Raw genomic sequence first — 22,208 nt, 5'->3', positions numbered from 1 at the left:
AGCGACGCTCCCCATCCAACCTAACGGAGCTTGAGAGGATCTGCAGAGAAGAATGGAACAAACTTGCCAAGCTTGTAGCGTCAAACCCAAGAAGACTCAAGGCTGTAATTGCTGCCAAAGGTGCTTCAACAACGTACTGAGTAAAGGGTCTGAATACTTTTTATATTTAATACATTTGCAAAAAGTTCTAAAAAACTGTTTTTGCTTTTTCATTATGTGGTATTGTGTGAATATTGATCAGTACCACTGTTGTGGAACAGTGTAAGAGGATGCAGTTTGATGTGAGATTTCAGATGGGAAGTACCGTTTTTCCCGAAGAAATAAACGCATGTAAGTCTCACGATCAAACACGAGACTTTGTAACTCCAAAATATTTGAGCTGGACAAAACAGCGACATCCAATGGATGGAGAGGGAACAACCTGCCCTATATGGTGATGATCAGGTTAAGGTAAAAACCTCAAGCTTTGGTCATACTTGACTTGTGACAGCCCTTCGCTATCGTAGGGTAGGCCTAGGTGAGTATATTCTGTATCGCAGTGAATATAACAGTAGCCTACAGTCCAAATCAAATTCGTAAACATGGTCATAATAATAATGTAGCCCGTCCTAGTACACTACCTGCGCACTGACACTGAAAGCAATTGTCATCACATAACCGTAGTTGATATTGTCTTATTGAACCTTGCGGACGTACTGCCAAAGCGAAAGTTATTGCGTTTGAGGTATGTTATGAACAACTATTGTGTTTTGTATCTTGAAAACGATATTCTAATGCATGATCTATTGGACAGCAATACATGCGTAAATAATCGAATGGATTTAGGTGCGGCTCTGTTGACTATTGAGTAGCTCAAATTATGCGCATCCTCTGATACTGTATGCGAGCCAAGAATTCAGCAATGTCATATAAACAACACATCGATACCAGTTAGGTTACCATTATATTTCGATTACAGCAGGGAATGCGTCAATATAATTAGACTAGATTCTGTTACGCAATCAATCTGTCTAATTTGAAAGTCAATGATACACCTGCTCCTTGTCTATCATGATGAAAATCAGATATTTGCACATAGCCTACTGGAATGATAGCTCGGCCATGTATCATAACTTGTTTTACTTTTAACAACTTGATATTTTACAAAAAATGGTTGAAACAACAGCAACCACGTTTGCGTTCATTGATCAGGCTCAATACACAATTGATATACACGATGACAATGACAGGTTATCAGTGAGTGACATTGACCTCTGTTAAGTGTCAGTGTGGCCGATCTGTATAAAATAGGGCAATAATACAATCATTTCCCCACACATTGATTCCATATTGGGAGGTTTAAAGATTATTATGCAGTCTAATAAAAAGAGAAATGCCCAGCAATTCATAACTGCAAATCCACATATTATAGCTCTTATTGCCATCAGAAACATGAACAAGCTGGGAGGTGTGTAGTCCCCCGAGCATACAGGGCCTCCCGAGTGGCACAGCGGTGTAAGGTACTGCATCGCAGTGCAAGAGGCGTCACTACAGACCCGCGTTCGATCCCTGGCTGGATTACAACCAGCCGTGATCGGGTGTCCCAAAAGGCGGCGCACAACTGGCCCAGCGTTTGGCCGGGGGGCTTTATAAGTAGGTCATCATTGTAAATAAGAATTTGTTCTTAACTGACTTGCCTAGTTAAATAAGAAAATATAATAATAATTCCAGGGAGGTGTTAGTGAAACACAGGGATGTGTTGCACTGCTATAAAGCTGTTATTGACAGACAGCCAGGGAGTGATGCTCACATTCCTTCTCACAGGAAACGCATATCAGCTCTCAGAGAGCCCCCTCAACACTCCTCATCACTCAATAGAAGACCCAATACATGGATGGTGCATCAGGATTAGGGGTCATAATGTAAAGAAAAGTAGCCTAAACACATTCAGATACATACAGTGCCTTCAGAAAGTATATACACTCCTTGACTTTTTCCTAATTGTTTTGTGTTACAGCCTGAATTGAAAATGTATTACATTTAGATTTTTTTGGTCAGTAGCCTACACACAATACCCTATAATGTCAAAGTAGAATTATGGTTTTAAGTTTTTTTTTTACAAACTAATAAAAATGGAAAGCAGAAATGTATTGAGTCAATAAGTATAACCCCTTTGTTATGGCAAACCTAAATAAGTTTAGGAGAAAAAATGTGTTTAACAAGTCACATAATAAGTTGCATGATTTCTTAATGACTACCTCATCTCTGTACCCCCACACATACAATTATCTGTAAGGTCCTTCAGTCGAGCAGTGAATTTCAAATACAGATTCAACCACAAAGACCAGGGAGGTTTTCCAATGCCTCACAAAGAAGGGGACCTATTGGTAGATGGGTAAAAAAACTAAACAGACATTAAATATCCCTTTGAGCATGGTGAAGTTATTAATTACACTTTGAGTAGTGTATCAATACTCCTAGTCACTACAAAAATACAGGTGTCCTTCCTAACTCAGTTGCTGGAGAGGAAGGAAATTGCTCAGGGATTTCACCATGAAGTCAATGGTGACTTTAAAAAACAGTTACAGAGTTTATGGCTATAATAAGAGAAAACTGAGGATGGATCAGCAACATTGATTCAGGACATGAAGTTAATTGCATTCCCAAATGTTTTGCAGTATTACTTTAGTGCCTTGTTGCAAACAGGATGCATGTTCTTGAATATTATTATTCTGTAAAGGCTTCCTTCTTTTCACTCTAATTTAGGTTAGTATTGTGGAGTAACTACATATTGTTATGTTTGGGGCAAGTCCAATGCAACACATTACTGAGGACCACTGTCCATATTTCTAGCATAGTGTTGGCTGCATCATGTTATGGGTATGCTTGTAATGTTAAGGACTGGGGTTACAAAAGAAATAGAACAGAGCTAAGCACAGAAAATTCTAGAGGAAAACCTGGTTCAGTCTGCTTTCCACCAGACACTGGGAGATTAATTCACCTTTCAGCAGGACAATAACCTAAAACATAAGGCCAAATCTACACTGGAGTTGCTTACCAAGAAGACAGTGAATGTTCTTAAGTGGCCAAGTTACAGTTTTGACTGAAATCTACTTGAAAGTCTCTGGCAAGACCTGAAAATGGTTGTCTAGCAATGATCAACAACCCATTTGACAGAGCTTGAAGAATTTTTAAAAGAATAAAGGGAAAATATTGCCCAATCCAGTTGTGGAAAGCTCTTAAAGACTTACCCAGAAAGCCTCACTGCTGTAATCACTGCTAAAGGTGCTTCTACAAAGTATTGACTTAGGGGTGTGAATACTTATGTTAATTAGATATTTCTGTATTTCATTTTCAATACATTTGCAAAAAATTCTAAAAACATGTTTTCACTTTGTCATTGTGGGGTCTTGTGTGTAGATGGGTGAGAGAAAACAATCAATTTAATCAATTTTGAATTCAGACAGTAACACAACAAAATGTGGAATAAGTCAAGGGGTAGGAATTCTTTCTGAAGGCACTGTTTCACTGTGTACATGGATTCACTATGCCTGATTTTGAACAGAGGACCACAAGAGTACCTTCAGTGAGGAGAGTGCTCGAATGATTTAAATTATGCATATCTTCTCTGATTTTTTTATATGCTATTATCATTAATTCAATACGGATACATCTGTACCCCAAGGCAGATTCCAAGGAAGAGTATTGAACACATTTTTCTCCTGTATAATGATGAGTTATTTTTCTCCTATATAATGAGTTATGGACTTAAAATGGGTTACTGTGAACTTGACAGTAGCTTACAGGCAGCTCGGGGGCAAGTAAAGTTCTGTATTTCATATTACAGTATTATTTATACTGTAATATAAATACGGTATCAAAGCAAGTACTGTAATGGCACACAGTACAGTACCGTAAAATGTACTGTAAAAAAGTAAATGCTACCGTAATCGGAAAATAATGAAGGAATGAATGAATGGATGAATTAAATTAATATAGAGAGCGGTTTGTATTTCACAGTATTATACAGTAATTACAAGGATTGGTGCAAACAGGTTGACTGCTAGGTGAAGTGTTTACACATTACAGTATATTCATAAATATTTTGTATTTTATATCACTTGCACTTCTAGAGGCCTTAACAAAGGCTTCCAAACTGGCAGCGACTACAGGGCCAAACAGACCAAAAGGACATGGCAAAATGCTCAACCATTTAAGGTTTTAGAGTTGCTGCCACTCCAATCTGTCCCATATGCAAATTGATGGGGCAAATTAGTACAGCCTTCTCATTCACGGGTGCAACCAATATAGCCTATGACAAGGCATGCCTAAAAATACACTACATGACCAAAAGTATGTGGACAAAGGGGGAACAATAATAATTTGATGAATCCATTTAACTGATGCGAATTCAGAATTTGGATATTAGTGATGATGATACTGTATTCATCTCTCAGTGTTCATATGAGAGCCTATTGTTACTACATAATGAGAAGGTATTCATCTACAGTTATATGCACCGCAGCAGGTTGGGGAGGAGGGGCTCATGGAATGGTATCAAACACATGGTTACCATGTGTCTGATGCCATTACATTCACTCCGTTCCAGCCATTATAATGAGCCGTCCTCCCCTCATCAGCCTCCACTGATATATACACTACATGACCAAGAGTATGTGGACACCTGCTCGTCGAACATCTCATCCCAAAATCATCGGCATTAATATGGAGTTGGTCCCCCTTTTCTGCTAGAACAGCCTCCACTCTTCTGGGAAGGCTGGAAGATTGCTGTGGGGACTTGCTTCCATTCAGCCACAAGAGCATTAGTGAGGTCGGGCATTGATGTTGGGTGATTAGGCCTGGCTCGGAGTCAGCGTTCCAATTCATCCCAAAGGTGTCCGATGGGTTGAGGTCAGGGCTCTGTGCAGGCCAGCCAGTCAAGTTCTTCCACACCGATCTCGACAAACTATTTCTGTATGGACGTCGCTTTGTGCATGGGGGCATTGTCATGCTTAAACAAGAAAGGGCCTTCCCAAACTTCCACAAAGTTGGAAGCACAGAATCGTCTAGAATGTCATTTTATGCTGTAGGGGCCTAGCCCGAATCATGAAAAACAGCCCCAGACCATTATTCCTCCTCCACCAAACTTTACAGTTGGCACTATGCATTCAGCCAGGTTGCATTCACCTGGCATCCGCCAAACCCGCACTGCCAAGTGGTGAAGCGTGGTGGTGATTCATCACTTAAGAGAATGCGTTTCCGCTGCTCCAAAGTCCAAGCTTTACCCCACTCCAGTTGGCATTGCACATGGTGATCTTAGGTGTGCGGCTGCTCGGCCATTGAAACCCATTTCATGAAGCTCCCTACGGACAGTTATTGTGCTGACATTGCTTCCAGAGACAGTGTGTAACTCGGTAGTGAGTGTTGCAACCGAGGACAGATGACTTTCATGCGCTGCGCGCTTCAGCATCAGCTGTCCCGTTCTGTGAGCTTGTGTGGCCTATCACTTCGTGGCTGTGCCATTGTTGCTCCAGACATTTCCAACTCACAAAAACAGCACTTACAGTTGAGCTCTAGCAGAGCAGAAATTTGACGAACTGACTTGTTGGAAAGGTGGCATCCTATGACGGTGCCACGTTGAAAGTAACTGAGCTCTTCAGTATGGCCATTCTACTGTCAATGTTTGTCTATGGAGATTGCATGGCTGCATGCTCGATTTTATACACCTCACAGCAACTGGTGTGGCTGAAAAAGCCAAATCCACTAATTTGAAGGGGTGTTCACATACTTTTGTATATATAGTGTATGTTAACAAGCCAGAAACAACAATACCATGCACCCACTAGTGGTCAAAAGGTTTTTGGTGCTCCAAGGATATGGTACTGTATTCTGTGGGGTGGAATTACAGTACCATTAGAAATACAGCAGTTCTTTCCCCGCCCACAACATTTTCCCACAATGCACCATAATTTACAGTATGCTGCAGTAAAACGTTTCAGAGTATTGATAATACCCAAAATTACCTTATAATTTACAGTTTTCCATTACAGTGTACAGTACAGGAAGTGATTGAGGAGTTTGGCCAGAGAAGTCATGAATATTTACAGTCGCTATGTAGATAATTGTCTGATCAGGGAAGTGACATTGGAGTGGTTTTTCACTTGGATCCCATCACCTCAGTGTTAATGGATGTTACATAGGTGTGCTTTCAGGGGAGACATCACCAGTGAAGTTTCTATTATTGTGACATCTCTAGAGATGTCATGCTTTCAGGTTGCCTTTTATCCAGTACCAACCTCACTTAGCAGGGCAGGAGAGCTGTCCCTCACAGAGAGGTATAGTGCTAACACCTTTCTGGTTTAAAAGCAAAATGGGGAGTTTGAAAGGGGAGGAGGGGGGTTTAAAAAGCAGGAGAGCTGAGTGAACAAGAGGCGGGGTCCGCTAGGTTTGACTAATTGTGTTTTAAAGTGGGTCTTTGAGCACACAATGGGGAATGGGATGGTTTTTAGCTCCCCTGTGAAGCACCAGAGGATGAGAAAGTTGTCAGATTTGTAGGTCAGGCTGCAGAGGTTGGTGTTAGGGACTCAGAGCAGTAGAAATGATGGTGTTTTGATCGTGATTTCACATAGTGATGGTGTCTTACTACTCTTTGCCCCAACTCTGTCTACATTACAGCAACGGGAGGAGTCATATCTCCCTTCTAATAGTGTCACTTTTTGCTGATGCATTTTAAGACAGTTACAACATGATCCTCCTCTCTAGTACTGTATATGGATTGTCTTTCCAGCCATGAAGTTAGTTTTGTTTCCTTGCAGTGTGCCATTCCTTCTCTTCTGCAATACTGTGACAAAGATCTTAATTGATTTCATCATTTTAGAGAGAATAGCAGGAGTGTTTCCTACTCTCATCTGGTGCTCATCAGAGCCTGACCCGGTTATGGTGTGCTACGTGAGCATGTGTGGCTCCAGAGGGACCTGTCCCTTCCTTGTGCTGATACAGGGATGTAGAAGGAGGTCACCAGCAGCCCACCACAACCCAGCCCACCACAGCCCAGCTCACTACAGCCCATCCCATCCCATCCCAGCCTGCTCCACTCCTGTTTGCAGTGCTTACAATTCCCTCCAACATTGTAGGTCATTCGGCCTCTCCTTCCATTTTGGGAAGGGCTTCCGGGGATATTTCGCCCTAGAAAAATAATAATTATCGTATCTCCCTAATTCCCAATTATTATGCACAGGCTTATTTAAGAAAAAGGATTATATGTTTTGTGTGTTAGAGGATGGATTTGAATTTGACACTCCTCTACTTCTGTTCTGTGAGGAGTCCTACACACAGATGAACCAGGCGAGGAGAGGAGAGGAGAGCTCAGCACGCAGGCTGTCATGTAAGCCGTATTCTCTGGGGCCACCTCTTGGTGCACGTTGCTTCCTGCCGCAGGTAAAAGCGTCAGTGTGAGTGCTGCTTTGCTGTGTGTGAGCGTCAGGCTGTGCTGTCCTCTCCCTCCCACAGCGAGAGCAGCTCTGCTGGGTACCAGCTCCACCATTCACCAGAGGACACATTACCCCAGTGCTGACATGGAGAAGGTAAGGCGTTCTCTCAACGTTCTATTAACATTCCTATGACACGGCTGACACAGATTACCTCAACTCTCTTTTTTCCCCACAAGCAGATTTTCTATTCTACTTTTGTTTGTGCCTCTGTGTGTAGAGGCAATTGCAGAAATAGAATGAATGTATATGCATGGACTTATTTTCTGTCTTAGCCCGAGGGTATTCAGACTCTCTCAAGTCTTTGATGTACTTCAGTGTATTTCTAACAAAGTGAATATGAATATTTTCCCAAATAACTCTGAGGGGATAATGTTAACTGTTATCTGTAATGTGAGGAGGATGAAAAGATACACAACACGTTCTGAAAGAAGAAAGGATAATCCTGTGCAATTGGCATGACTTCAGTATGACCTGTTTTCTGATATTGTTGCGGCTGTATTTTGATATGTGCTACTAGCTGTCTTTAAGCTGCATTAAAAGGGAAATTAATCAGCTGGTTGAGCAGCTTGTGTCTGTGACTCTCAACATGGCTTCATTTTGAGGAACTTGATGGAATGCATCTGACATTCTCTGGGAATAGCTCAGAATGTGTGAGCATCGACACAAGTAACCGCTCTGAGGAGTGTGATTTAGCCCAAAGTACAGAGGGAGGTAACACAAATACTTCTGACATATGTCACCCCATCTTTATATCAGACGACCTTGTTGTTTTGTGTGTGTGCTTGTGTGCGTGCGTGCTTGGTGTGTGTCAATACATGACAGGTCTTCTTTGTGTGTGGCAGCGTTGCTCAGAGTGCCCAGAGCCCAGGCTAGCCCAGAGCCTGTGTACATTCTGCAACAAGTGGCTGTGCTACCAGTGCACAGACATGCACCAGCACCAGAGAGCCACCCCTCAGTGCTCAGACCTGCACCAACACCAGAGGCCCACCACCCAATGTGTCGACCTGCACCAGAGGGACCAGATGGCCCCCAGCTCTCTGCCTCCACCCGAACCAGGCAAGCATCTCTCTCTCCCAGACAGGTTCTCCCATCCCTCACTGCCTCTCCAGTCTCCACATCCGGGTGTCTCTGGCCGGTTGGGTGGAGATGGGCTTCGTTTCCCTGGGGTCGTCATCAGACCTGTTTGGGTTTCTTTGTTTCAACTTTTTCCCATGTTTGTTTGTTAATCATGTCTCAGTAGGAATGATTGTGATGAATTATGCATGCAGCCTGTAATGGTTGGTGGTACAGTAATGGTTCCTACAGACCCTTATGTATTACAATTCCTGTTGTCATGTTGCCCACATTCAGAGAGTGAACACTGAGAATGATACTATTTTTGTAGCAACAGTGTGACATTATTCGTGGATGCTGAAAAGTACGTTTCTAGGTCTCTACTCTTGGATGCTAAAAGGCGAAGTCATACTGTAACTCTGTGATCACATCTCACCTCTATTGCCACCTCTAAGTGTTGCTGTCTTAGTGTGTTAGTGTTTTGTTTTTGTGTTTTGGTGAGAACACCAGTTTGAAGTGTTGCGGGTGAGAAAGCGTAGCTCTGCAGGCAGGATGTGGTCACTCAGCTCTTAGCACTGGGGCTGTGCTACGCAGTGCACAATAGGCCTTGTGGAGAGCATTGTGCAAAAGGCACTGCTCATTAGAGTGGTGTGTCCAGCAGAGTGCAGTAGGGTTGTGTTCAGCAGATAGCTATGTTCAGCTGAGACTTTAGTCAGGCTCTGTGGGCCTGTGTGCAGCAGTTTGCATATGAACTGGGATGTGCTTGTTATGTTATAGGGTTTTGTTGAGCGCTTTACTGTTCTGTTGAGTTAGTGTTTAATTGACTGTACTAACTAGGGCCATACTTAGCAGTGTGTGTGTGTGTGTGTGTGTGTGTGTGTGTGTGTGTGTGTGTGTGTGTGTGTGTGTGTGTGTGTGTGTGTGTGTGTGTGTGTGTGTGTGTGTGTGTGTGTGTGTGTGTGTGTGTGTGTGTGTGTGTGTGTGTGTGCAGCAGCAGTACTGTGTATTGTTGGGGGCTCTGTTTACTCATTCTGACCCTGTGGTCTCTCTATCACATTGTGATCTGTTTCCTGCCCCTTGTGGTATGTGTGCGTTTGTGTGTGCGTTTGTGCCTGCGTGTGTGTCTGTGACTGTGGGAAAACCTTCTGCATCACCCCAGAGTATAGACATAGGACCAACTTTAATGTGTACAGTGGATAGCCATCTGAACATCACCCAGTCTTCTCAGCCCTCATAACAATGCTTAGGCCTGCTCCGAGTGCAGTGCACACAGTTTCATGACACAATCATTACCCAAGAGGGGAAATAAACACCAGCATCAGGATACAACAATTGGTTGTTACTGGTCTCAAAAGTCAATTAAAGGCTTCAGTCAATTTGGGTCCAGTTTTGAAGTAAATAAACTAATGCCACATGGTGATTGCTTGGACTCCGTCCCAAATTATACCCTATTCTTACATGGTGCACTACTTTCGGCCAGAGCCCTATAGGGAACAGGTGCTATTTGGGATACAACCTTAGTGTCAGGAAGTGATAACTTTGGGCAGGAAGTCTCATATGTGCTGCATAAGAATCACATTTCCAGCTATTTATACAGATCATTTGCATAGAGTAGGAACTCTCATTACATTGCAAATCAAATGACTAATGCTGCATTTATTTTTAAAACATGGCCATTTATGCAAGCACACATGAAAGTAATTTGTTCTCTAGCAGCATTTGTTACTGTCTACATCCTGCGGTGTGAAGGTTTTGTTTGATTCTTCAAAAGCCAACCGAACAAAGTTATTAATCTAGATTGGCACTGGTCTTCATTTCTCCGATCAAAGACCTTCTCTCTCTGCCCTATTTCCCATCTGTCTACCCATTCTTTAAGTCCAGAAATATTTACTAGATTTAAAAGATGCCATATTTCCCTAAGCTAAAATAGTTTGGGAATGATGATGATACTGAATGACTCATGTAATGCATGTTAACTTGAGGCCAATATCAGATTCAACGTATTTTCCAACTCTAAAAAAGAGTAGAATGAGATTGCAGATAACATTTTAAGCAAAATGAAACAAAACTAAACAGGAAACATTCAGCGAAATAGTAGTTTGTCTTGTAGCTTGATATAACAATAGAATAAAACGTTGATGTACATAAACTGTGTGCTGCCAGACATGAATGTTATGCAGTTGCTCTTTAGTAGGCCGCTTTTGTTTACATGATGTGTCTTTGAACATTTGTTTGCATGATATATCTTTGTGCATTTATTTTCTTGTACAGCACCAATTCCTCCCAACGGGTTTAGCTGTAGTGTGAATTGCTTGTTTAGTCCTTCTCTGTGGTAATGCTATGCTTCTCTCCCCCCTCCCCCCTCTGCCCGGCAGGCCCTGGCTCGTGTGGCCGCCCCCTCCTCATGTGCCACTCTCACAGACAGGAGCCCTTGGAGCTCTTCTGTGAGTCCTGTGACCTCATGTGCTGCAGCAGCTGTCACCTGTCCGCCCACAAGAACCACAGGTCAGTCCTTAGACACGGCACAAGGGCATTACAGTGAGGAGCTAACAGCAGGTTAAAAACCTCCTGCATTGTGTCTGGTGCATATCTTCAACCTATATAATTCCAATTCAGTCCATATGATACATTCCCCTGTTGCCTGTGATTTTGCAGTGCATTAGTGGTCCCAATAGTCCCTAACGTCATACAGTAACTAGCCCTCAAGGAGATGCTTTAAATGAAAGGGTGTAAAGTGGTGAGGTTAAGTGGTGTTTCTATTGTATTATTTGACCCACTGTGATATCTGTTTGTCCTCAGGTTGGTGCACATTGGAAAGGCCCTGCAGGACCAACAGTGGCAGTTTGAGAGCCTGATGGCTCAGGTGGAGGAGAGGAGGTCTGCAGTGGAGAGCACAGCCAAACAGATAGAGGACAGGTAAGCTCCGCTTGTACAATACATTACAGACAGATGTGTAGAATGATCAAGAGTATACACTGATCTCATAAAGCAAGTGTAAAGCCAACAGCTGGTGGTCTCAGAAACCTGGCTCAAATTTTCCAGAGCAATGTTGATGAAATGTATATGTCCTCTCAAAGATCATATACAATACACTCTCCAACTCTGAATGAAATACCCATCTAACATATGTAAAGCATCCAAGTGCAATAAAGCACGTATACACCACAATCCATCAACTGTTTTGGTTTCTCTGTCAGTAATCAGAATGTCATTTTCTCTGTGTTCCTCTCAGGCTGCATGGTGTAAAGATCACGCAGAGGAAGGCTGAGAACCAGATTAAAATGGCAAAGATGATTATGATGAATGAGCTGAACAAACGGGCCAACCTATTAATAGAGCAACTGGAGGTAATGACTTTCCCTCCCTCCCTCCCTCCCTCCCTCCCTCCCTCCCTCCCTCCCTCCCTCCCTCTCTCCCTCCCTCCCTCCCTCCCTCCCTCCCTCCCTCCCTCCCTCCCTCCCTCCCTCCCTCCCCTCAGTCTCAGTGTTTCCAGGGGCATTCATCTCCAGTGTCTAGCTGACCATGAATGTACATGTTCCCAATCAGGAGCGCTCCCAACATCTAATCAGTTCTGAGAGGCAATAATGATCTGTCAAAAAAGCAGGGATCTTAGGAATGAAATCCGGCGAAAAACAAGCCATTGATTAGCCCCTCTCTTTCCATCTGTAATTCACTCTCTCTGTGCCAGCAATTACACATGAGCATGTTTCAGTCTGCCTCTGTGTGTGTGTGTTTAGAAGATCTCGGAGGACTTCCAGCGGCGTCTGGAGGACCAGCTGCAGGGGGAGATAGAGATGTGCAGCCAGCTGGACCACGTGCAGAACTTCATCAGCTGGGCAACGGCCCACCACCTCAAGAACCCACTGCTCTTCAGCAGGGAGCTGGTAGGTCTGAAGGGACAGAAGGGTGGGCTTGCGGGTCAAACACAAGGCAATTTTTTGTCCCTTGTAAAACTCAAGGCCATTTTCTAGTCTCATTTAAAAACAGAGAAATAAAACATTTTTGGAGTTGATTATGGAAAAAAGGTAATTTGGGCATTTACATTACGCCTGTCCTCCTTTAGATTTCTCTCCAGATGCAGCGCCTGCTTGAACCCCCACTACACTCAGACGCCTGGCTCCCTGTGAAGATCAAGTTCAACTGGGATGCAAGCTACTGGACTAAGCAGATCTCAACTTTGGGTAAACTAAGGCTTAATAAAGGACTTGGCTGCAGTAGCTTGGCTGCAGTGACTGGTTGTAAACTGGTTGTATGTAATTATTGAAAATGTTGCATTTAATGTCCTCCGTCCTACTGGAGACCTGGCCTTATTCCTAAACTACAAGTATCTCTGTTGTTGTAGGTCAGCTCACTGTCGAGGGGGGAAATCGCTCCTACTCTGAGGGCGTGGCCTTCCCCAGCATCCTGAGGCCCCAGCCTATCACCTGCTTGTCCCTGCCATCTGTGTGCCATGGAGGGCGGGAGCAGGGCTGTGCCTTCCAGGCCTGCTGTCAGCCCCAGATGTGCTGCCTCCACTGCATACCCCCACAGCCAGCTGTGCAGCTGGACAAGACCCAGCGGGAACCCAACCCCTACTCCGCCAGGTGTGCCCAGTCCACCCTCAGCTCTCCCTCCCTGGCCCTGCACCAGAGTCAGCTGCTGAGGTGCTGGGGCCCTGACAGTCCTCCAGGTCCACCAGCTGTGGCGCCCTCCTCCATGCAGCGTCCCCAACAGCCAGCGCATCTCCCGGCTGCTGACCCAGGCCTGCTCAGCTCCAGCTCCAACAGTAGAGGTCTTGGACTTCAGCCCCCAGCCACAGCCCTCTACCAGCCTCAGATTCAGCCGCTTCCCGAAACTCATGCACAGCCAGCCACAGATGGGGCCAGGGAAGGCCAGGGCCAGCAGGCCAGCAGAGAGAGAGAGCAGACTCCTGGGCAGCCGGCTGTGAACAGAGAGGTGTTGACAGAGCAGATCCAGGAGGGGAGCAGGGAGAAGACACATGTACAGACAGGGGTGGACATAGAGGTGCTGACAGACGGGATCCAGCAGGAGCAGCAACAGCAGCAACAGCAGCAGCTCCTGTCTCCCCTAGTGGCCAAACTGACAGTGGAGCAGCAGGAGGAAGAGCAGCAGGAGGAAGAGCAGCAGGAGGCCAGGACTACACAGCCAACCAGAGACTGCAGAGATGGCAGGGTGAGTTGACCAAAGCACACTATAATGAACATTGTTTCTTCACATCAGAGATGCTTAAACCATATCAACTTAGTAAAGCTGTCCATGTTTGCTCAGCGATAGTGCACTTTTGGCCTACGTTGGAGTTCCCCCATTGTTGTCTGTTGACCAGAGAGTTGTATAGGTCCCACAACCTCATTTCGCTTTCACTCTGTTGACTCCCCAGTGGTCACACTTGTCCCTCCTCATTCTCTATGGTCTTATAGACCTCACCACACACTCTGAGCTCAGAGGTGTCAAAACACACGGTCTTGCTCACAAACACCTCTCAGACTAACAGTAGCACACATGCCTCAGCCCTGCCTCACTTCTGGCCATGCACACATACACGCACACACAAACCACAGGTCACACACCTGTCCTGAGGAGAATAGTGCAAGGTACAGCCATTGTTTCACTTTGGTTGTGCATTATGGCAGAATAAAAAGCCAATGGGTTGAGGGAAGGCTGGATACAGTAAATTGGGTTCATGGTGTTATAATTGAAGCTCAAAGCACATTGTACCGCAGGGAGCTTTGTGTGATAGCAAGTCTTAAACCCAGGATGACAGCAGTATTTCCTGTCTCAATATCTACATACAGCGGATATTGAAAAAATTCTGGCAATAACTTTGTTTACGCCAAATGATCAGTCACAGTGGTTGACAGCTGCCCTGAAAACAGATGGTGCTACAGAAACCTAACTGGCTTCCATTTGAAGAAGGAACTATGCTTAAGAAAGAGGCACACTAACACAATCAAAGCACCAGCTATGCTGAAATATATTTTAAAAAACTGAAGTGCAGCATTGCAGTAAAGCTAAAAAAAGATTCTACTGTTTATTATTAGTACCCTTGGTACCAGGGATTGAGCAACCGAATGATCACTGATCAAAAATGTTCCTCCTGCATGATTAAAACAACAGAGGCACATGATTTCCGCCTTGCCAAGACACAGTGAGTGAAAGTGAGAAGAAAAAGCGCTTGGGCGCAGCCACATACGTACTTAACCTGGTAATAATGAGACACTTGGGGAATTGGTGGAGCTGGCAGGTTGATTTCAGCTCTGGGTACACTTCTCTCAGATACATCCCTGTCTTCTGTCTCGCTCCCTCTTCCTCTAGAAGAGGATTATAGCTTTTTTCTCCACATTTAGACTCCTTCACACCTCTCCTCGGGCCGCGGATCAGGTAAGTGTTTTAACCGAGTGGTAATTATGAGCACATGCTCTGTGTCAGCTGGTCTAAATCTCCATGGTGTGTGGCACGCTGTGAGAAATAAGACAGAGAAAAAAAGGGAGGGAAGGAGAGGTGAGAGGAAGAGGAGGGGTGAGAGGAAGATGAGGGGTGCTGAGACACAGGCTAGTGCTCGAGCTTTGTCAGGCGTATGGCTGCATTAGCACAGAGATACAGTTTCTGGGGGCTTTTTGGAAAACTCGCATTAGTGAAATGATGACGAGAGGGGAAGGCCAATGGAGGAGAGACAGAAAGAGAGTCTAATCTGTGATGTGCTAATGCCGCTTATTCAAAGGAGCCTAGCTAACGCACTTCTGATGGTGGATTTACATACGATAATTGGTGTTGTAACTAAGCCCTTCATTATCAGTAGAATAACGGTGTTGTGAGCAGTTGTGTGGGCCATCTCTCGCTGAAATGAATGGGCTTTGTAGCGATTGCGTTGTTTTTAATCAGACAGGCAGGGCTCACAGAATGGATTCTGAGTGGCGTCCTTAGTGCGTGTGGTACTGAAGGTTGTTCTGCCACACACCTCCCACCACCGCACTGTCTCCCCGTTGCTATGACATGAATAGATGCACCTGTGTTGTATGATGCTCAGTCAGCAACAGTAGAGTGTGCTGATGCAGTCTGCTTTTGTGTTTCTGTGTCCTGACAGAGATCCACTTCACTGGAGATGTCTGTGACGACCCATGGGTTCAGTGTTGATGCTCAGAGCAGCAGGCCCAGCTCACTGTGTGGGAGGAAGAGTCGATCCCAGAGCATCCCACCAGAACTGGCAGGCCCCTCCAGCAGCCCCTCCACAGACAGGCCCCTGGGGGCCACCCACAGCTTAGCAACAGCAACAGCAGCCGTGGAACGGGGACGCATGGCAGACCAGGTAACCCATTAACCCATTAATGAACAGAGACCTGCTGCCATAGAGATCCTATAATTCATGTAATTCTATGCCTACTGCTACCAAGGAGAGTGCAGGTGAAAGGTCATGGCTGACTGGAGACAAGCAATTCTCAATAAATGACTGGCATTCTATTATAAGATTTTCAATGGACAATTAATGGACATTTTAATTGTGATCGAGAGTCATGCCTATTCTCTTCAACTTCCATTATTACATGTCAGCTTCTTAAGGCTGTCTAGCTGTTAAGGCTGTCTAGCTGTTAAGGCTGTCTAGCTGTTAAGGCTGTTCTGATCAGAGCTTGTATAAGAGACATGCCATTATACAGTTCCATTAGGGACGTTACAGTATAGCTACAAAGAAAATAACATTGTAAAAGAAAACAAAATTCCAAATACTGTATCTATTACAATATGTCAGATGAAAAAGTTATTTTAAACAGTCTCAGCAGTTTGGATTTGACATATAAATGTGGCAGAAAGGTTTGGCTGTCAGACTTAAAACCTTGTTCTTGTTACACACTTGGCAATGTAAATTCTTTGCAGAGGGTATAACACATTACCAAAAAATAGAACTGATACAGCAATGAGTCCATTTGCTTTTATTGCAAACAAATTGGACAAAGTTGCTAGTGTTTCTGTTTAAAGGTACATTTAACAAAATTACCTTTTTGGGTCAATCAGATTCCAGGTTTTTGGTGGCAAAGCCTTTTCTTGTTTTTTGTCTCTGCAGTTGACTTTGTAGCATGATGTAGTATAATACCCATAATGTTTTGTAACGATATCTGGTTTATCTTACTAAACCCATTCCTAAAGCTAACACTAAGGTGTCGCTCCTCCTTATTCTTACAGACTTTGGATGTAAAATATGGTTGGTGTCTGTGCTTGATACAGTAGTTGATGTTGATTATGACTGATTCCCTCCCTCAGCAGGGTTTCATGGATCTCAGGCAGAGGGGGTTGTCTTCTGATGGAGTGATACGATCCTTAGCCACTCCTCCCTCCAGAGGCCAGCCCAGCCTACGCCTGTCACCTTTGACCATCTACAAGACAGAGCCTGGTACTGAGCCACTTACTTCCAAATATGATACATTTATCATTTATTTATTTATTATTATACAATAAACATTTCTCAGATTATTTATTTATGTATACACTGTACACTGCAATTCAGATCTAGCTGCCAATATTGTACACCATGGCTATAATAAATTACATCTCTCTCTCTCTTTCTCTCTCTCTCTCTCTCTCTCGATAAATATGTTCTGATTATGTAGTAACAATATGCTCTTTTATAAACATATGAACACTGAGAGATGAATACAATATCATCATTACTAATATCCAAATTCTGCTTTCACATCAGTTAAATGGAATCATCAAATGATTATTATTTCTCCTGTTTACCAGATTATGTCTATGCATATGATGAGACTGGGCATGACGTCAAAGGAAAATGCAGAATACCAAGAAAGACTCCAGACAACAGGTATGTTCTATTTAAACATCACACTAATCTTCAAAAAATAAGTTGAAGTCAAAAGGGGAAAAGCTAAAGTTATGTTGCTCCACCACTTCCCTCTTCATACATCAGTGACAGAGAGGTACAGAAGGAATCTGGGAGTTCCAGTTCCAAGGTTCCAGTGGTGTGTTTGGAAAGGCTGAAGATCCTGGTGTCTCGGATCCCACCACAGGGGCGGCGACAGAGTGACCCTCTGCCAGACACCGCAACCGAAAGGACTGGACCTGTTCCACAGAGGGGATGGAAGGACAAGATGACTGAGGTAGGCTCCACTAAAACACCGTGAACTCTCTTCTCTTCCAGAAAGTCTATGATGTCAGATTATACTAGTTTCATAACCACAATGAACATTATGTCTGAACTAGTTTTGTCCAGCAGCTGGTTCTTATAAGCGGCAGCAATTAGCCCGGAGAAGAGGTCTGAACTAAATTGCAATGTGTTTCAGATCAGGGTAAAATATTACTGGCATGTTCTAAATGTCCAACTCTGTACTTTGTCTACAGGGAATATCAAAAGAAGCCAAGGTCGCAACGGTCAGCCCGTCTCTGGATAAACAATACTCAGAGAGACACACTATCAATCAATCTCTCCCACCTCCAGTAATCAATGATTGGCCTGAGCATAGAAGACACAGTCCTCACAAAGAGCTCACACTGCAAGTACCCGCCACTGATCTTGTATCACCCCCACCTTTCTCTGCACCTGACCTTGACTCTGACTCAGATCCCAGGTCAATCTCAGAAACTGTTTCTGACCCTGAACTGGACTCGGACCCACAACCAGAATCGGATCCCAAGCAAGAGTCTGACCCACAACCAGAATCTGACCCACAAGCTGAGTCTGCATCAGAGGCTGATCTGGAATCAGTTGCTGATGAGGAATCTCCTGATGAGCCTGCTACAGAATCTGAACCTAGTGTGGAATCAGAACCTAGTGTGGAATCAGAACCTAGTGTGGAATCAGAACCTAGTGTGGAATCAGAACCTAGAGTGGAATCAGAAGGTAGTGAAGAATCAGAGAATGGTTTAGAATCAGAGAATGGTTTAGAATCAGAGAATGGTGAAGACCTGGATGCTGATGCGGAATCGGAGGCTGATATGGAATCAGACCTCCAACCTGACCCTGGCTCAGACCCCCGTTTTCCATCTGAAACACGTCCGGGATTAGATTCAGACCTGGAATCAGACTGTGCACAACCCCCTGAATCACAAGGGTCTGCAGAATCTGGACCAGATCTTGAATCGGAGCCAGACTCAGCCCCTGACCCAGCCTCTCTAAGTCCTGAACCAGGAGTGGAGTCCCCTCCAGCCCAGAGGGCCCTGCATGCAGACCCTGGTCCACAGAGGCATTGTGAAGGAGCCGAGCAGGCCCTGACTGGGGCAGAGACCATGGAGGTGGAGAGTGAAGACTTCTGTGCCGTGTGTCTGATCGGAGGAGACCTTCTGTGCTGTGACCGCTGTCCCAAAGTCTTCCACCTGTCCTGCCATGTGCCCGCTCTCCTCAGCTTCCCCACGTAAGTCATCTCACCGCCATAAGTCATAGACTGTGTCCCAAATGGCATCCGATTCCCTATATAATGCATTACTTTTGAACAGGGCTCATAGGGCTCATAGGGCTCATAGGGCTCTGGTCAAAAGTAGAATAAGGGGCCATTTGTGACGCCTCACTTCTCTCATCCATCAGTCTTGTCTACACTACTGCTCTGTGGTTGAAGATAGCCAATGTCTGCCTCTGTGTCCTCTCCCACTTCAGGGGTGACTGGGTGTGTACCTTCTGCAGAGATATCCAGCAGCCAGAGGTGGAGTATGACTGTGAGAACCAGAGGCTGGCTGCAGAATGTTCAGGAAAGCCACTACCTCATGGTCTCTCTGCTTGTGACCAGAGAGTAAGTACTGTATTATTCTTCATTATGAAAATGTAAATCAACTGACACTGGACTCAAAATATTACTACAGTCAGTAGTGTCAAGGAGGGCTCAATGTCTTCTGTAAGTGGGGTTTCACACCTACTAGTTACAGTAAATGTTATTTATCGTAATAAATCAATGTTGTCCCCCCTCTGTAGAAATGTGAGAGGTTGACTCTGTTGATCTGCAGCAACATGCTAAGTGCTCCCTTCCATGAGCCGGTCAGTCCACTGGTAAGTGATCCCAATCTTATTCTTAATCAACATGTTAGTATTCACAATACTCCGCAAAAACACAGTGATCTGGTTTAATAAAATGTGTTTTGAAACCTAGGCTCGCCACTACTACCAGATAATCAAAAGGCCCATGGATCTGTCTGTGATCAGGGCCAAACTCAGCAAGAGGAGCACTCACCACTACTATTCACTTGAGGAGTTTGTGGCTGATGTCTCCCTCATGTTCAGGAACTGTGCAAAATTCAATTATGTGAGTGATATAGATTAATAATAATATTTTAGTGATAGAGGTTAAACTGTATATATTGACCACTCTTTCAGTGCTATATTGCAAATGCATATTTTATTGTATCATTTACATTATTAAATGTCCCACAATGCAATTGTAAGTACTGATCCGGGTCACAGTAGTAAAACCTGAGATGAGCTGTGTTTAATGTCTGGTTTCTCTGTCTGTCCTCCAGCCGGACTCAGAGGTGGCCCAAGCAGGTCGCAGCCTGGAGACGTTTTTCAGCTCCAGACTCATGGAGGTGTTCCCAGACAGGGCCTTCCCTGCAGCCGAGGAGGACTCCGACAGCGATGAGTACGACGAGGTGTACAGAGCAGCCGAGGGAGGCTTCCCCTGGCCAGAGAAGAGAGAGCAGTGCCACAGGAAGAGGAAGAGGAGGCACTCTCTCAACTGGAGGAAGCATAACTTCTAGTTGTAGGCAGTGGGGCAGAGCCTATCACTGGCTATTTTGAAGGACAGTATGACATGATATTGCACTGGATGTTTCCATCCAAGAGAGGAAGCTGAGTTTTTATGAAGGGATTGTATGTACATATTTACATTTTGAGAATTGTACTTCTTCATTATAAAGGTTATCTGCTCTTAATTTGGCCTGATATTTGTGTCAAATATTATTGTATAAGTATAACCTGACTTACATCTTTATACTTAATATGCCTTTATAAACTGCGTTTCTGGTATTTGTTTTTTGTTTCAGATATATTTGTAGATTCTACCTATATTTGTAGATTCTCCATCATATATACAGCAAAACCTACAAGGTCAGTATTGATAAATGGTAAACATATTTATAAATGTTAAACTCTACAATATCTTGTTTTATATATTAATATTGAATGTTTTTAGTGGCTAAATGATTGCAGGCAATTAGTAAATACAGACTATTAATGTTAATATTTCTGTCTTGCATTTTATATATATATATATATATATATATATATATAATATGTCTCTCTGTCCTATATGCACTTAAAGTACAGTATAGAATGTTATGTTTGGCCTCCCTTTTTTTACGGTAATGATTTGAGTGACTGACAGAGGGCGCCCTAGCAGCAATGACTGAGAACAAAGGAAAAAGTTAAGTTCATATTGAACCAAGGGGGTATTCAAAGAAGATTAAGATAAATATAAAAATGAACATACCTTTAGTTGAAATTGCCACAATAGTATTGCAAGGCACATATGCTTTAGATTTGCATTTATTCAATCCTAATGAAATCCTACTTCATTAGGATAAGGCCAGTATTAATAATGATTATTTCTCAGGCTTAATGGGAGTGGAAGGTATTTGATCCAGTGTGAATAAGTAGAAAGAGCTGGAGAAGTTAAGAGAGACTTAAGAGTAATGTTATGTTATATCAACTTTCTGTAGTTTCTATGTAGAATGTACATGTTACTTTTTCATTTATGTAAAATGGCTGCTGCAATACGGTAGAGCTGGCTGTATTTTTTTAAAGGTTGCTGCAAATTAATAGCTGAAATTAACTGTAGGATCAAGCTAAGTTTGCTATTTGAATAAACAAACAGACTTAAAACGATTGTAGGTATTTTTTCTCTGTAGTATTTCATTTGGACTTTTCAATATGGAATATCTCTGCTTCCATCTCTAATATTGAATCCTAAAGCCTACAAAGACCCTCTCAGAGTTAGCTGGTATCAAGAAATGTCCATTTAATAAAGAACAGTTGAAGAGAAAAGTGCTGTATTTGAAACGGTCCTTGCTATTCTTCTACGATTCCTTTTGATTCCTAATTTCTATTCTGTCTGAAGTTATTTTATGGGGTTATGGAAATAATAAATGTATATCTTTAACCAACAAAGGCATGTTTTGTATCAACATAGTCTTCTTGCTAGTTACTACCTAAAATATATGTAATAAGCTTAAAGGTATGCTGAGTCATTTCCTGAGTTTTTGGGGGATTTGACAGAATGGGGTTGTGATTAGTTGCCAACAGTCAAGTGTCAGTCAGTGTCCCACCTCTTCTCCATATGGGCGGTGTTGCTGTGGACTTGACAAGATGCAGGATGCGTTGCCTACTGGAGACATGGAGCCAGAGCATCAGTGGGTATTAATGCAGACGACTTCTCAGGATTGTGAGTTTGTTGTTCAAACCATGAAGGAAAAGAATCTCCTAAAATAACCACATTTATGTTGATGTAAGCTATTTCACAACTTCTTTCATCTTCCTTTATTTACAGCAGCTAGTCATATCCAAGAAAGATAACATGCCTTACTAAATATTTCATGGAGATAAAAAGTGTTTAAAAGTTGCCTTGTCAGCAGCCTACCATGCAAACTTTCCTCAAAGCCCCGATTCTCTGTTTGTCCAAAACTTTTCCTACCTAAAAGTAATTTTCTCTTAATGAGTTAGAACATTATGCGTTGCCTGGAACCCTTTAAATCATTCACTTT

At 43.5% G+C, this 22,208-nt stretch overlaps 1 protein-coding gene across 8 annotated transcripts; it reads left to right on the top strand.

Annotated features, from left to right (window-relative positions):
- The first annotated feature begins 493 nt into the window (after positions 1–493).
- Positions 494–21,615, top strand: LOC139562923 (tripartite motif-containing protein 66-like). Of its 8 annotated transcripts, none has more exons than XM_071381100.1 (19): positions 571–724; positions 7,303–7,363; positions 7,489–7,562; positions 8,312–8,525; positions 10,898–11,027; positions 11,322–11,438; positions 11,755–11,869; positions 12,260–12,406; positions 12,586–12,703; positions 12,865–13,694; positions 15,604–15,825; positions 16,773–16,902; positions 17,253–17,331; positions 17,437–17,626; positions 17,868–18,877; positions 19,117–19,249; positions 19,429–19,503; positions 19,604–19,756; positions 19,971–21,615. In XM_071381100.1, the coding sequence occupies exons 2-19, from the start codon at positions 7,315–7,317 to the stop codon at positions 20,205–20,207; spliced, it is 4,023 nt and encodes a 1,340-aa protein (XP_071237201.1). In that variant the 5' UTR covers positions 571–724; positions 7,303–7,314; the 3' UTR covers positions 20,208–21,615. The 8 variants fall into 8 exon arrangements, with proteins under 8 accessions (XP_071237202.1, XP_071237203.1, XP_071237201.1 ...); XM_071381099.1 differs by having other exon boundaries at positions 7,300–7,363; XM_071381104.1 differs by having other exon boundaries at positions 573–724; positions 7,303–7,416.
- Positions 21,616–22,208: the final 593 nt, after the last annotated feature.

Source organism: Salvelinus alpinus, chromosome 33 (assembly GCF_045679555.1).
Source record: "Salvelinus alpinus chromosome 33, SLU_Salpinus.1, whole genome shotgun sequence".
In the NCBI taxonomy this organism is placed as follows: Eukaryota; Metazoa; Chordata; class Actinopteri; order Salmoniformes; family Salmonidae; genus Salvelinus; species Salvelinus alpinus.
The sequence above is the reverse complement of the archived record's forward strand: the minus strand, read 5'-3'. Positions and strand labels throughout refer to the sequence as shown.

Coding starts and splice junctions, on each gene's coding strand:
- LOC139562923 (XM_071381097.1), top strand. CDS start 7,240: ATGTTTTGTGTGTTAGAGGATGGATTTGAATTTGACACTCCTCTACTT. Junction 8,526..10,897: donor TCTGCCTCCACCCGAACCAG/GCAAGCATCTCT, acceptor TCTGCCCGGCAG/GCCCTGGCTCGTGTGGCCGC. Junction 16,903..17,252: donor CATCTACAAGACAGAGCCTG/GTACTGAGCCAC, acceptor CCTGTTTACCAG/ATTATGTCTATGCATATGAT.